Consider the following 15,455-nt stretch of genomic DNA (forward strand, 5'->3'; position numbering starts at 1 on the left):
CAGACATCCTCACCAGTGCATGTCCTGAGATTCTCCAGCTCACTGTCAGTCAGGTGGACATAAGGGTGCAGAATGGACCAGTCTTTCCTGTGCCATGTCAGAGCTGGAAGAGCTCTGGGGGAGGAGAATACAATTAAATCATACATTTAATATAATTTTTATTTGACCTTTATTTAACCAGGTAGGCTAGTTGAGAACAAGTTCTCATTTACAACTGCGACCTGGCCAAGATAAAGCATAGCAGTGTGAACAGACAGCAACACAGAGTTACACATGGAGTAAACGATAAACAAGTCAATAACACAGTATAATTTTTTTTAACAAAAAAAATTATAATAGTCTATATACATTGTGTGCAAAAGGCATGAGGAGGTAGGAGAATAATTACAATTTAGCAGATTAACACTGGAGTGATAAATTATCAGATGGTCATGTGCAGGTAGAGATACTGGTGTGCAAAAGAGCAGAAAAGTAAATAAATAAAAACAGTATGGGGATGAGGTAGGTAAATTGGGTGGGCTATTTACCGATGGACTATGTACAGCTGCAGCAATCGGTCAGCTGCTCATCTGATAGCAGATGTTTAAAGTTGGTGAGGGAGATAAAAGTCTCCATCTTCAATGATTTTTGCAATTCGTTCCAGTCACAGGCAGCAGAGAACTGGAAGGAAAGGCGGCCAAATGAGGTGTTGGCTTTAGGGATGATCAGGGAGATACACCTGCTGGAGCGCGTGCTACGGGTGGGTGTTGCCATCGTGACCAGTGAACTGAGATAAGGCGGAGCTTTACCTAGCATGGACATGTAGATGACCTGGAGCCAGTGGGTTTGGCGACGAATATGTAGCGAGGGCCAGCCGACTAGAGCATACAGGTCGCAGTGGTGGGTGGTATAAGGTGCTTTAGTAACAAAGCGGATGGCACTTTAATAAACTGCATCCAGTTTGATGAGTAGAGTATTGGAAGCCATTTTGTAGAAGTCAAGGATCGGTAGGATAGTCAGTTTTACTAGGGTAAGTTTGGCGGCGTGAGTGAAGGAGGCTTTGTTGCGAAATAGAAAGCCGATTCTAGATTTGATTTTGGATTGGAGATGTTTGATATGAGTCTGGAAGGAGAGTTTACAATCTAGCCAGACACCTAGGTACTTATAGATGTCCACATATTGTAGGTCGGAACCATCCAGGGTGGTGATGCTAGTCGGGCGTGCGGGTGCAGGCAAGGAGAGTTTACAATCTAGCCAGACACCTAGGTACTTATAGATGTCCACATATTGTAGGTCGGAACCATCCAGGGTGGTGATGCTAGTCGGGCGTGCGGGTGCAGGCAGCGAAAATCATGCATTTGGTTTTACTAGCGTTTAAGAGCAGTTGGAGGCCACGGAAGGAGTGTTGTATGGCATTGAAGCTTGTTTGGATGTTAGATAGCACAGTGTCCAAGGAAGGGCCAGAAGTATACAGAATGGTGTCGTCTGTGTAGAGGTGGATCAGGGAATCGCCCGCAGCAAGAGCAACATCATTGATATATACAGAGAAAAGAGTCGGCCCGAGAATTGAACCCTGTGGCACCCCCATAGAAACTGCCGAAGGACCGGACAACATGCCCTCCGATTTGACACACTGAACTCTGTCTGCAAAGTAGTTGGAGAACCAGGCAAGGCAGTCATTAGAAAAACCGAGGCTACTGAGTCTGCCGATAAGAATATGGTGATTGACAGAGTCGAAAGCCTTGGCCAGGTCGATGAAGACGGCTGCACAGTACTGTCTTTTATCGATGGCGGTTATGATATCGTTTAGTACCTTTAGCGTGGCTGAGGTGCACCCGTGACCGGCTCGGAAACCAGATTGCACAGCGGAGAAGGTACGGTGGGATTCGAGATGGTCAGTGATCTGTTTGTTGACTTCGAAGATCTTTTGAAGAGGGGGATGACCGCGGCAGCTTTCCAGTACTTGGGGATCTCAGACGATACGAAAGAGAGGTTGAACAGGCTGGTAATAGGGGTTGCGACAATGGCGGCGGATAGTTTCAGAATTAGAGGGTCCAGATTGTCAAGCCCAGCTGATTTGTACGGGTCCAGGTTTTGCAGCTCTTTCAGAACATCTGCTAGGGGGGGGGGGGGGGGGGTGGAGCTGTTGGAGTAGCCAGGAGGAAGGCATGGACAGCCGTTGAGAAATGCTTGTTGAAGTTTTCGATTATCATGGATTTATCGGTGGTGACCGTGTTACCTAGCCTCAGTGCAGTGGGCAGCTGGGAGGAGGTGCTCTTGTTCTCCATGGACTTTACAGTGTCCCAGAACTTTTGGGAGTTAGAGCTACAGGATGCAAATTTCTGCTTGAAAAAGCTGGCCTTTGCTTTCCTGACTGACTGCGTGTATTGGTTCCTGACTTCCCTGAACAGTTGCATATCGCGGGGACTATTCGATGCTATTGCAGTCCGCCACAGAATGTTTTTGTGCTAGTCGAGGGCAGTCAGGTCTGGAGTGAGCCAGGGGCTATATCTGTTCTTAGTTCTGCATTTTTTGAACGGAGCATGCTTATCTAAGATGGTGAGGAAGTTACTTTTAAAGAATGACCAGGCATCCTCAACTGACGGGATGAGGTCAATATCCTTCCAGGATACCCGGGCCAGGTCGATTAGAAAGGCCTGTTCGCAGAAGTGATTTAGGGAGCGTTTGACAGTGATTAGGGGTGGTCGTTTGACTGCGGACCCGTAGCGGATACAGGCAATGAGGCAGTGATCGCTGAGATCCTGATTGAAGACAGCGGAGGTGTATTTGGAGGGCCAGTTGGTCAGGATAACGTCTATGAGGGAGCCCTTGTTTACAGATTTAGGGTTGTACCTGGTGGGTTCCTTGATGATTTGTGTGAGATTGAGGGCATCTAGCTTAGATTGTAGGACTGCCGAGGTGTTAAGCATATCCCTAGTTTAGGTCACCTAACAGAACAAACTCTGAAGCTAGATGGGGGGCGATCAATTCACAAATGGTGTCCAGGGCACAGCTGGGGGGTCGGTAGCAGGCGGCAACAGTGAGAGACTTATTTCTGGAGAGATTAATTTTTAAAATTAGAAGTTCGAACTGTTTGGGTATGGACCTGGAAAGTATGACATTACTTTGCAGGCTATCTCTGCAGTAGACTGCAACTCCTCCCCCTTTGGCAGTTCTATCTTGACGGAAAATGTTATAGTTGGGTATGGAAATCTCAGAATTTTTGGTGGCCTTCTTAAGCCGGGATTCAGACACAGCAAGGACATCAGGGTTGGCAGAGTGTGCTAATGCAGTGAGTAAAACAAACTTAGGGAGGAGGCTTCTGACATGCATGAAACCAAGGCTTTTTCGATCACAGAAGTCAACAAATGAGGGTGCCTGGGGACATGCAGGGCCTGGGTTTACCTCCACATCACCCGCGGAACAGAGGAGGAGTAGAATGAGGGTGCGGCTAAAGGCTATCAAAATTATAATGTTCTTTCTGAAAATGTTATGGTTATCCACTTCGACGATGAAGTCCAATATACAATGAAGTATATTGAATATTCTAAATTGCCATCGTTTGTAACAATTATGATTGTCAAAGCTCAAACCTTGACTGCATTTTCTCATTTGCCTTAGTCACCTTGTGAACTCCAACAGTGCTTCAATCCGAGGGTGATGGACCACAATCCTCTTCTTTAGCATAAGGGCTGTGTACAGGATGATAGTCTCCATCCCAAACTGGGACACCACATCTGAAACAGTAATCACAAGATAGTCTACCTAATCCTGGCAATCAGCTTCTTTGCATGCCATTAAGAAATCTTGACAGTGTCAAGCACCTTGTATCAACAATCATTTCCTTATACTGTAATAACTGTTTTACCTTTCACTGAGCCTGCTAAGTACGCCTTCCTGACATCGTAGTCCTTGATGAGAAAGGAGCCATTCTCATCACTCTGGCAGATGCCTTTGGTGAGGACTGCAATGTAACCCTCCACCATTTTCACTGGGCTCCCATGTTTGATGTACATTCTGAATGATAAAATACACATGAAGAAATACATTTTTGGGGAAGTATTAAATAAGCAGACACTTGGCATTGGGGATGCATTAGTGCAGTATGTTGTACCTGCATAGTACTCGACTGAATGCTGCATACTTCTCAGGGTTGAAGTCCTTTGCTGTGACAACTAATGAAAAATGTGTGACCTAAAGAGAGAGAAATATGAGCAATATAATATAACTTATAATCATTAGACCTTTTTCAATGAATGAAGAATTTCTAAACTAACTGTACCTTCTTTAGGGCGGTGGGTTCCTGTACCTCTACAGTGGATATGTAGTACCAGGTACGGCAGAACTGGCCGAACACAAAGGTGTTCAGGCCCTGGCTGTCCTGTGTGAGACAGCATTTACTGAGCAGGACCTCCCGGAGCTCAGCACTGACTGAGGGATAGCACCACACCCACAAGGTGTCTGCATTCACGTCTTTCTCTGTGTGGGGGAAGAATTACTTTCACAACTCATTATTACAAATATTACCAATATATATTTAAATTGAACTGTTCTCAAGATTTACAGAAAGTCAAATACTTGATCACATTGATATCATGTGGTGACAGTCAAAGCCAAACAGGAGAACACTTAGCATGCATCAACCAGCAGGATAACATAATTACAACAAGGGAATGATATTCGGTGTCTTGCCTTACCAATTAATCCAATGCTTAGCATGAGCTGAGTTTCTGGTGCCGCCATCTCCCATCACAATTCAGTCGTAAACTGTGGGAGTTGACAATTAGGGACTCATGATAGCTCGTCTTAGGACAAGGAAGCAACACTTTCACCAAACAAGCAGGCCGAAGTAATATTGGTTTTATATTGGATATTCGGCTTTCTCTAGTCAATAGCTATTGAACCAAGCATGCCATGACTATGAAGGTGGTACAGTATATTCTGAATCAGGTGGAGAAAAATCCTCCCCCGATTCATAATATATCGTTTTCATAGTCATGGCACGCTTTATCTAAGAGCTATTGAAGATTTTAATAATAAGGTTTCAAACAAAAGAAAGAAAGGTGTGGATTTTTCTCCATCCACCCTATTCAGAATATACCATCTTCATAGAGCTTCTAGTCCTAAAATCCAATAAGTTACCTGTGGTTCGTTCAGCCATCCATATGGGAAAAATGTATGGGGGAAGAAATGGGTTTTGGAAAAAATGCCGAAAATATGGTTATACAGGCTTAAGGCGTCAGAATGCTTCAGTTCGGCTGGCAGTTAGCTGAAGTCCGCTAAGCAAAACTGAACGAATGTGCTCGCATACTCCCTTAAAAGACCTTCGCTTGAAAAACAAGAAAGAAGGGGCAATAGTACAGTAGCCTCAATATAGTCAGATTTAATCTAAGATAACTCAAGAAATCTGTCAAATGTTGAAGTTTTTGCCAAAGAGATCTTAGTCGTGCAATTTTACATCTAACTAGATGCTTGGTGAAGTATTTTTCAATAAAAAAAATGTGCATGGCCTCCCAAGTGGCGCAGCGTTCTAAGGCAGTGCTAGAGGCGTCACTTGAGACCGAGGTTCGATCCTGGGCTGTATCACAACCGGCCGTGATCGGGAGTCCCATAGGGTGGCACACAATTGGCCCAGCGTCGTCCGGGTCCGGGAGTGTTTGGCTGGGGGGGACTTTACTTGGCTCATCGCGCTCTAGTGACTCCTTTTGGCAGGCTGGGTGCCTGCAGACTGACCTCGGTCGTCAGTTGAACAGTGTTTCCTCCGATACATTAGTGCGGCTGGCTTCTGGGTTAAGCAGGCGGGTGTTAAGAAGTGTGGTTTGGCGGGTCATGTTTCAGAGGACGCATGACTCCACCTTCGCCTCCCGAGCCCGTTGGGGAGTTGCAGCGATGAGACAAGATCGAAATTGGGGAGAAAGAGGGTCAAAATATATATATATATATATATATATATATATATATATACACATACACACTTTTAAAAAACGTGCATGAAAATTTGTCATCTCTCGTTGAATGACAAAATTTTTATTGAAGAATCCCTGGTGTAGACATTGGCTCTGAACTTCTGCTTTACTCCAGAAAAAAAGTAGTGTACCCGAACAGCTGAAAAAACCCTCAACAAAGTCCAAAACATCACAAAATGTTGTCATAATATGCGCACGTACTCTTCCAAACTGTTTTGGCTGGGAAGCATGCAAACGCCTTTAGGAGATCTTCTAGGTTTTGTTCTATGAGATAATAGCAGTCAGTTAACATGACCTTTATGAATTATGAAGCCTTTGATTGGTTTATTATTATTATTATTAGTATTATTACCTACATTCTTAAAGATTCACAAAAAGTGATGTTAGCAGATGAAGATTATCTCGCAGAACAAAACGTATAGGATCTCCTCAGCCTGTGTTTACCACAGACCTTATTTTCACCATTTATCCAAAAACCCTACAAAAACTCCATTAATTTTCCTCATAGGCCTTGTCCAACGAACCATGGAGGAGTTAGTGCATACAAAAAGACACCATTACTATTTCTATTATCATATTATGCTTGGTTCAATAGATATTGATGAGAGAAAACCAAATCTCCATTGAATATCCGATATAAAACAAATTTACCTTGGTAAGGAGCAGGGGTGTATTCATTATGTATTGCAATGAAAACTCTTTACTGTTTAACCCTCCTGTTGTGTTCGTTTCATGTTAATTAATTATGTGTTCGAGGTCCAAAATGACAGCCCCATTATAGCTGATTTATAAATCCATATTAATACATATGATCACCTAATGTTGTGTTAGATCTTTTGATCAACTTAAGTTCTTGTGAACATTACAAGTTTTGAACTTCTATTTGCTATTTATTGCCTGTAGGCCTCATTGACCTGAGCTCATACAACTTGTTTTTGAGTTTAAAAAAGCATAATGTATGGATTATTTTGACTATAACAAATAATCAGATGAAACAGTGCTATTTATCACAGACTCATTTCTCCTCTAATGCATCTTCACTGTCAGTTTCCTGGCCTCTCTCCTCCTCACAAGTATCATGATCAAAGATATAATCAAAAGAGCCTCACATACAGTATATTGTTTGGTCATTGTGCTGCCACAAAATGAATTGTGAGAAAAGTTCTATATAGTATTGAAACAATGTTGCGATTGTGAGAAAGCCAACAGGTGTGGTTCCCAGTGGGGGAAAGATTCTATTGGGGAAAGGTTCCCATGGAGGTTGCCATTGAAGCCAAGAAGGGGAGTGAGGTGTGTGTGTGGTCTGGGAGAGGAAGTGTGTCCATCTGATGAATGGGTATGTGCCTGAACTCAATTTTATACACTAATTGTAGTCTCACCCATTCATTTCTAATGACCGGTCAGTTTTAACCGGGAACACCACAGGTGTACAAAAGTTAAATAAAACACCCAGAATTTTATGAAAATCATCTAAAATGTATTTTGTGTGTTCAGATGCCCTGTGTGGACAAAGTCATGGTACCTTATGACAATCAGATTAAATTAAATACATTTTTCAGAGAGAAAACTTGTAAAATCGGTCCAATTCGACCGGAACACAGCAAGAGGTTTAAGAACCAAACAAAGCAAAACGGTGAGAGAACTTCCTGAATATGTCCAATAGAAACTCTCATTTTCATTGCAAAATGTTTGAAGATTTGTTTATATACACTACCGTTCAAAAGTTGTTATGCTGATTAAAGAATAAATAAAACTGTCTTTCTTTAGACAAGTTGAGTATCTGGAGCGTCAGCATTTGTGAGTTCGATTACAGGCTCAAAATGGCCAGAAATAAAGAACTTTCTTCTGAAACTCATCAGTTTATTCTTGTTCTGAGAAATGAAGGCTATTCCATGCGAGAAATTGCCAAGAAACTGAAGATCTGGTACAACGCTGTGTACTACTCCGTTCATAGAACAGCGCAAACTGTCTCTAACCAGAATAGAAAGTGGAGTGGGAGGCCCCGGGGCACAAGAGGACAAGTACATTAGTGTCTAGTTTGAGAAACCGACGCCTCACAAGTCCTCAACTGGCAGCTTCATTAAATAGTACCCGCAAAACACCAGTCTCAACGTCAACAGTGAAGAGGCGACTCTGGGATGCTGGCCTTCTAGGCAGAGTTCCTTTGTCCAGTGTCTGTGTTCTTATGACCATTTTAATATTTTTGTTGGCCAGTCTGAGATATGGCTTTTTCTTTGCAACTCTGCCTAGAAGGCCAGCATCCTTGAGTCGCCTCTTCACTGTTGACGTTGAGACTGGTGTTTTGCGGTTACTATTGATAACAAGATCACCAAAGTATTTTGTATCGGACATTTCAGGAACATTCCCAGCTAATGAGAAACCATTCATGGTATGTGATTTAATATGAGAAAGAACAAGATCTAACAGCAACCTTGGGGGTTATGTATGTTCGCCAAAGGCAGATTAAGAGATTTTTACATCCGATGAACAAGAAAGAGAGCAAAAGCTCTGATAAAACATTTTCACTAACTATATCAAATTAAGAGATTATACTATCCGAGTTTTTCCTCCACTCCTCGACATTAGCATGCCCAACAGTGGAATCAGCAGTTTGACTATTGACCCCATTGAAACGGATACAATTGGACCAAATTATAATAAGATTGCATTGCAGTTATGTAAATTAAGCAAAAGACAATTTGTTAATTTTACCCCAAAAAGTACAAATCAGTCAATCACACAGTGGATGTATTTGAATTCAGACATGCATTGGGAGCATACTTATATGGAGAGGCAGGTAGCCTGGTGGTTAGGAGCATTGGGCAGTAACCAAAAGTTTGCTGGATCAAATTCCCAAGCAGACGAAGGAAAAAAAATCTGTCGTTCTGCATTCTCTCAACCGGCTTCATGAGGTACTCACCAAGAATGCATTTCAATTAACAGGTGTGCCTTCTTAAAAGGTAATTTGTGGAATTTCTTTCCTTCTTAATGAGTTTGAGCCAATCAGTTGTGTTGTGACATGGTAGGGGTGGTATACAGAAGATAGCCATATTTGATAAAAGACCAAGTCCATGTTATGGCAAGAACAGCTCAAATAAACAAAGAGAAATGACAATCCATCATTACTTTAACACACAAAGGTCTGTCAATCTGGAAAATTTCAAGAACTTTGAAAGGTTCTTCAAGTGCAGTCGCAAAAACCATCAAGCGCTATGATGAAACTGGCTCTCATGTGGACTGCCACAGGAAGGGAAGAACCAGAGTTACCTCTGCTGCAGATGATAAGTTCATTAGAGTTACCAGCCTCAGAAATTGCAGCCCAAATAAATGCTTCAAAGAGTTCGAGTAACAGACATCTCAACATCAACTGCTCAGGGGAGCGTGAATCAGGCCTTCATGGTCGAATTTCTACAAAGAAACCACTACTAAAGGGCACCAATAGGACATGGACTTGCTTGAGCCAAGAAACACAAGCAATGGACATTAGACCAGTGGAAATCTGTCCTTTGGTCTGATGGATCCAAATTTGAGATTTTTGGTTCAAACTGTCATGTCTTTGTGAGACGCAGAATAGGGGAACGGATGATCTCCGCATGTGTGGTTCCCACCTTGAAGCATGGAGGAGGTGTGATGGTGTGGGGGTGCTTTGCTGGTGACACGGTTTGTGATTTATTTAAAGTTAAAGGCACACATCAAATGTTATTTGTCAAATACACATGTAATAACATCTGTTAAACAAGTGTAAGTAATATCTAACAATTTACAACAATACACACAACCTAAAATTCAAATAATGGAATTAAGGAATATATAAATATTAGGATGAGCAATGTCGGAGTAGCATAGACTAAATACAGTAGAATAGAATACAGTATGTACATATGAGATGAGTAAAGCAAAAATATGTAAAACATTAAAGTGGCCAGTGATTTCAAGTCTATGTATATGGGGCAGCAGCCTCAAAGGTGCAGGGTTACGTCACCGGGTGGAAGCCGCCTAGTGATGGCTATTTAACAGTCAGATGGCCTTGAGATATAAGCTGTATTTTAGTCTCTTGGTCCCAGCTTTGATGTACCTGTACTGACCTCACCTTCTGGATGATAGTGGATGAACAGGCAGTGGCTCGGGTGGTTGTTGTCCTTGATGATTTTTTTGGCCTTCCTGTGACCTAGGGTGCTATAGGTATCCTGGAGGGCACGAAGTTTGCTCCCAGTGATACATTGGGCAGACCGTACCACCCCCTGCAGAGCCCTGCGATTGCGGGCAGTGCATTTGCTGTACCAGGAGGTGATACAGCCTGACAGGATGCTCTAGATTGTGCATCTTTTAAAGGTTTGTGAGGGTTTTAGGTGCCAAGCCAAATTTCTTCAGCCTCCTGAGGTTGAAGAGGCGCTGTTGCGCCTTCTTCACCACACTGTCTGTGTGGGTGAACCATTTCAGATCGTCAGTGATGTGTGCGCCAAGGAACTTGGAAGCTTTCCACCTGCTCCACTGGGTCCCGTCAATGTGGATAGGGGCGTGCTCCCTCTACTGTTTCCTGAAGTTGTTTTGTTGACATTGAGTGAGGTTATTTTCCTGGCACCACCATCCCAGAGCCTTCACCTCCTCTCTGTAGGCTGTCTTGTCATTGTTGGTAATCAGGGCTACTACTGTTGATTGACTTGAAGGCGTGTGTGGCCACGCAGTCATATGTGAACAGGGGGCACAGGAGGGGGCTGAGCACACACTGTTGTGAGGCCCCTGTGTTAAGGATCAGCGAAGTGGAAGTCTTGTTTCCTACCTTCACCACCTGGGTGCGGCACGTCAGGAAGTCCAGGACCCAGTTGCATAGGGCGGGATTCAGACCCAGGGCCCCGAGCTTAATGATGAGCTTGGAGGGTACTATGGGGTGTAATGCTGAGCTATAGTCTTACATAAGTATTCCTCTTGTCCAGATGGGATAGGGCAGTATGCAGTGGGTACAACATATCCTATACACTTTCTGATAAACCGTATCTGTCGATGTTATTCTCAGAGCTAACCGGAAAACATATCCCAGTCTGCGTGGTCAAAACAATCTTAAAGCGTGGATTCTGATTGGTCAGACCAGTGTTGAATAGTCAATAACACAGGTACTTCCTGTTTGAGTTAATGCCTATAGGAAGGGAGGAGCTATATATATATATAAAGTTGAAGTCGGAAGTATACATACACTTAGGTTGGAGCTGGGGAAGAGAAGTAGCCCGTACCTTGCTGAAAACCTTCAGAAGGTCGTGGTACTCTGTGGGAACAGAAGAGAAATCTGAGACTTGACTCAAACCCTGAGGAGGCTGTCTCGGGGAAGTCTGCGCTGCTTTGAGGCAATGGGAATGGCAAAACGGACTCCAACCCAGGATTGAACTTGTGGTCTAATCAATAATGGTGTTGTGTTTCTTAAACCAAGAAAATCCCAAAACAACTGGAACATGGGGAGACTCAATGAGGAGCAGCTGTATTGCCTCACTGTGATTTGCTGAAACCCGTCAATAAACAGGAACAGTGCTGTGGGTAACTCTACCAATGGAGCGTCAGTCCAGTGCTCTAGCATCCATGGGAACAGAGAGAAGTTGAGTGGGAATACCTCATTCAGAAACTAGAGTAGCATCCATAAAACTCTCATCTGCCCCGGAGTCAATGAGTACCCGAAGAGATTTAGACTGGTCTCCCCACAGCAGTATAACAAAGGAGGGAGTACGGTTAATAGGATTAAGAAGATTCCCGGTCTGGCTCACCAGAGTACTTTTGCCTACTATAGAGGTACAGTTGAAGTCAGAAGTTTACATACACTTATATGGAATCATTAAAACCCGTTTTTCAACCACTCCACAAATTTCTTGTTAACAAACTATAGTTTTGGCAAGTCGGTTAGGACATCTACTTTGTGCATGACACAAGTCATTTTTCCAACAATTGTTAAAACAGATTATTTCACTGTATCACAATTCCAGTGTGTCAAAAGTTTACATACAATAAGTTGACTGTGCCTTTAAACAGCTTGGAACATTCCTGAAAATGTCATGGCTTTAGAAACTTCTGATAGGCTAATTGACATCATTTGAGTCAATTGGAGGTGTACCTGTGGATGTATTTCAAGGCCTACCTTCAAACTCAGTGCCTCTGCTTGACATCATGGGAAAATCAAAATAAAATAGACAAGACCTCAGAAAAAAAATTGTAGACCTACACAAGAATGGTTCATCCTTGGGAGCAATTTCCAAACGCCTGAAGGCACCACGTTCATCTGTGCAAACAATAGTACGCAAGTATAAACACCATGGGACGACACAGCCGTCATACTGCTCAGGAAGGAGACGCATTCTGTCACCTAGAGATGAACGTACTTTGGTGCGAAAAGTGCAAATCAATTCCAGAACAACAGCAAAGGACCTTGTGGAGATGCTGGAGGAAAAAAGGTACAAAAGTATCTATATCCACAGTAAAACGAGTCCTATATCAACATAACCTGAAAGGCCACTCAGCAAGGAAGAAGCCACTGCTCCAAAACCACCATAAAAAAAAAAGCAAGACTACGGTTTGCAACTGCACATGGGGACAAAGATTGTACTTTTTGGAGAAATGTCCTCTGGTTTGGTGAAACAAAAATAAAAATGTTTGTCCATAATGACCATCGTTATGTTTGTAGGAAAAACGGGGAGGCTTGCAAGCCGAAGAACACCATCCCAACCGTGAAGCACAGGGGTGGCAGCATTATTTTGTGGGGGTGCTTTGCTGCAGGAGGGACTGGTGCACTTCACAAAATAGATGGCATCATGAGGGAGGAAATGTATGTGGGTATATTGAAGCAACAGCTCAAGACATCAGTCAGGAAGTTAAAGCTTGGTCGCAAATGGGTCTTCCAAATGGACAATGACCAAGCAAGTTGTGGCAAAAAGTCAAGGTATTGGAGTGGTCATCACAAAGCCCTGACCTCAATCCCATAGAAAATGTGTGGGCAGAACTGAAAAGGTGTATGCGAGCAAGGAGGCCTATAAACCTGACTCAGTTACACCAGCTCTGTCAGGAGGAATGGGCCAAAATTCACCCAACTTATTGTGAGAAGCTTGTGGAAGGCTACCTGAAATGTTTGACCCAAGTTAAACAATTTAATTGAGTGTATGTAATCTTCTGACCCACTGGGAATGTAATGAAAGAAATAAAAGCTGAAATAAATTATTCTCTCCACTATTATTCTGACATTTCACATTCTTAAAATAAAGTGGTGATCCTAACTGACCTAAGACAGGGAATTTCTACTATGATTAAATTCAGGAATTGTGAAAAACTGAGTTTAAATGTATTTGGCTAAGGTGTATGTAAACTTCCGACTTCAACTGTATCTGGTTTCCAGTTTGCATAAAGTTCAGTGAAGTTCTTTGAGGGCCATCTGTGTATCGGCTTGAGGGGGAATATGCACGGCTGTGACTATAACCGAAGATAATTATCTTGGGAGGTAATAGGGTCGGCATTTGATTGTGAGGTATTCTAGGTCGGGTGAACAAAAGGACAAGAGTTTCTGTATGTTATCACAATCACACCATGAGTGGTTCATCTTGATACATATGCCTTTCTTCTTCCCAGAGAGTTCTTTATTCCTGTCTGTGCGATATACTGAGAACCCAGCTGGCTGTATGGACGAAGACAGTATATCCCGAGAGAGCCATGTTTCCGTGAAACAGAGTATGTTACAATCCCTGATGTCTCTGGAAGGATATTCTTGCCCTAAGCTCGTCTACTTTATTATCCGGAAACTGAACATTATATAGTAATATACTCGGAAGCGGTGGATGGTGTGCGGGCCTCCGGAGTCAGACTAGGAGTCCACTCCGAATACCTCTTCTCCGCCGGCGGTGTTTTGGATCAGCCTCTGGAATCAGTTAAATTGCCCTGGGGGGTACGAACAAAGCATCAAATTCGGGAAAGTCGTAATGCAGGTGAGTTACCGCCGCTCTGATATCCGAAAGTTATTTCCGGCTGTATGTAATAACACAAAAAAACATATGGACTAATAATGTAAGAAATAACACACAAAAAGCAAAATACTGCAAAGTTGCTTAGGAGCTAAAAGCAGAGCTGCCCTATTTTTCGGTGCCATCGTGCCAACCAGCATGGCTACCACAGAATTCTGCAGCAATACGCAATCTCATCTGGTTTTCACTTTGTGGGATTATCATTTGTTTTTCAACAGGACAATGACCCAACACACCTCCAGGCTGTGTAATGGCTATTTGACCAAATCAGAGGGTGATGGAGTGATGCATCAGATGACCTGGCCTCCACAATCACCCGACCTCAAACCAATTGAGATGGTTTGGGATTAGTTGGACTGCAGAGTGAAAGAAAAGCAGCCAACAAGTGCTCAGCATATGTGAAAACTCCTTCAATACTGTTGGAAAAGCATTGCAGGTGAAGCTGGTTGTGAGAATGCCAAGAATATGCAAAGGCAATATTATCAAATCTAAAATATGTGTTTAAATACTTTTTTGGTTACTACATGATTCCATATGTGGTATTTCATAATTTTGATGTCTTCACTATTATTCTACAATGTATAAAACAGTATAAATAAAGAATAATCCTTGAATGAGTAGGTGTCCAAAGTTGACTGGTACTGTAAGTATGCCCCCAATGCAATTCTGAATTCAAATACATCCACAGTGTGTTTTCAACTGATTTTTTACTTTACTTTGTCAAATGAACTAGCTAATTGTCTTTTGTTGAATGTATATAACATTCCAACGTTGTTTAGCCTTATCTAGTCCAATTGTGTCATGTTTTCACGATTTGCAACCTTTTGCATCAGTTTCAATTCGGAACCTTTATTTTGAAGGCGAACAACCTATTCCACTCTTGTCGCCCACGCTAATGTTTTTCACAACACACTGGTCTTTTGCCTCATACCGACTGATAGTCGTGGCAACCTAACAATCACTCCACCAATATGTGGAGTTGACAAACCCAGCTAAGGTTATACCTACATAAACCAGCCACAATGAATGATTAGCTACAATAACTTCGATTGTCATAACATTTGAAATGAGAAGTTATGTAGCTACAGTTTGCAGAATACACTTATGCACGTAACTATAGCTACAGTACTAATAATGAAAGTACAATTACCGTGTGTATGGTCCAGATCTGCAATTATGATCGTGCAGAATGAGCAAATCTAGAACATTAATAAATAATTAGCTAACATTGACGCTTTCAAAAAGCAAAGTCTATCAAATTATATTCCTACTTCCTGATATTGGATCTTCTACGGTTGCTTTACGAATAGAAGTAGAGATGGTAAAATTACCTTTGAAGTAAAGCCTGAAAAAGTCTGTGTTTTTTTACACTGACTTTTTTTGGAGTATAAAGAAAGAAATACACAAGCACAAATGCAGACTTTTTCGTCGTTTATGACTAATCTCTTTGGTGCCACCTGCTGTGTTGGCGGTATTACTGTATCATCACTATAGAAATACTATATTAGAAGAGTTCATTCCTCTT

General features: G+C 42.4%; 1 protein-coding gene across 3 annotated transcripts in view; it reads right to left on the reverse strand.

Moving 5' to 3' along the window:
• Positions 1–15,378, reverse strand: part of dennd10 (DENN domain containing 10) — a 19,559-nt gene extending 4,181 nt beyond the window's left edge. Inside the window, exons 1-8 of one of the 3 annotated variants that reach the window (XM_020494961.2) lie at positions 15,262–15,378; positions 15,081–15,129; positions 4,677–4,746; positions 4,262–4,458; positions 4,094–4,173; positions 3,848–3,996; positions 3,605–3,716; positions 14–114 (exon numbers count right to left, since the gene is read on the reverse strand). In XM_020494961.2, coding sequence (XP_020350550.1) covers positions 14–114; positions 3,605–3,716; positions 3,848–3,996; positions 4,094–4,173; positions 4,262–4,458; positions 4,677–4,722 — 685 coding nt within the window. In that variant the 5' untranslated portion in view covers positions 4,723–4,746; positions 15,081–15,129; positions 15,262–15,378. Of the gene's footprint in view, positions 1–13; positions 115–3,604; positions 3,717–3,847; positions 3,997–4,093; positions 4,174–4,261; positions 4,459–4,676; positions 4,747–11,136; positions 11,766–15,080; positions 15,130–15,261 lie in introns of those variants that run through there. The other 2 variants (XM_020494964.2, XM_031835859.1) reach the window with 2 other exon arrangements.
• Positions 15,379–15,455: the final 77 nt, after the last annotated feature.

Source organism: Oncorhynchus kisutch, linkage group LG11 (assembly GCF_002021735.2).
Source record: "Oncorhynchus kisutch isolate 150728-3 linkage group LG11, Okis_V2, whole genome shotgun sequence".
NCBI classification, from domain to species: domain Eukaryota; kingdom Metazoa; phylum Chordata; class Actinopteri; order Salmoniformes; family Salmonidae; genus Oncorhynchus; species Oncorhynchus kisutch.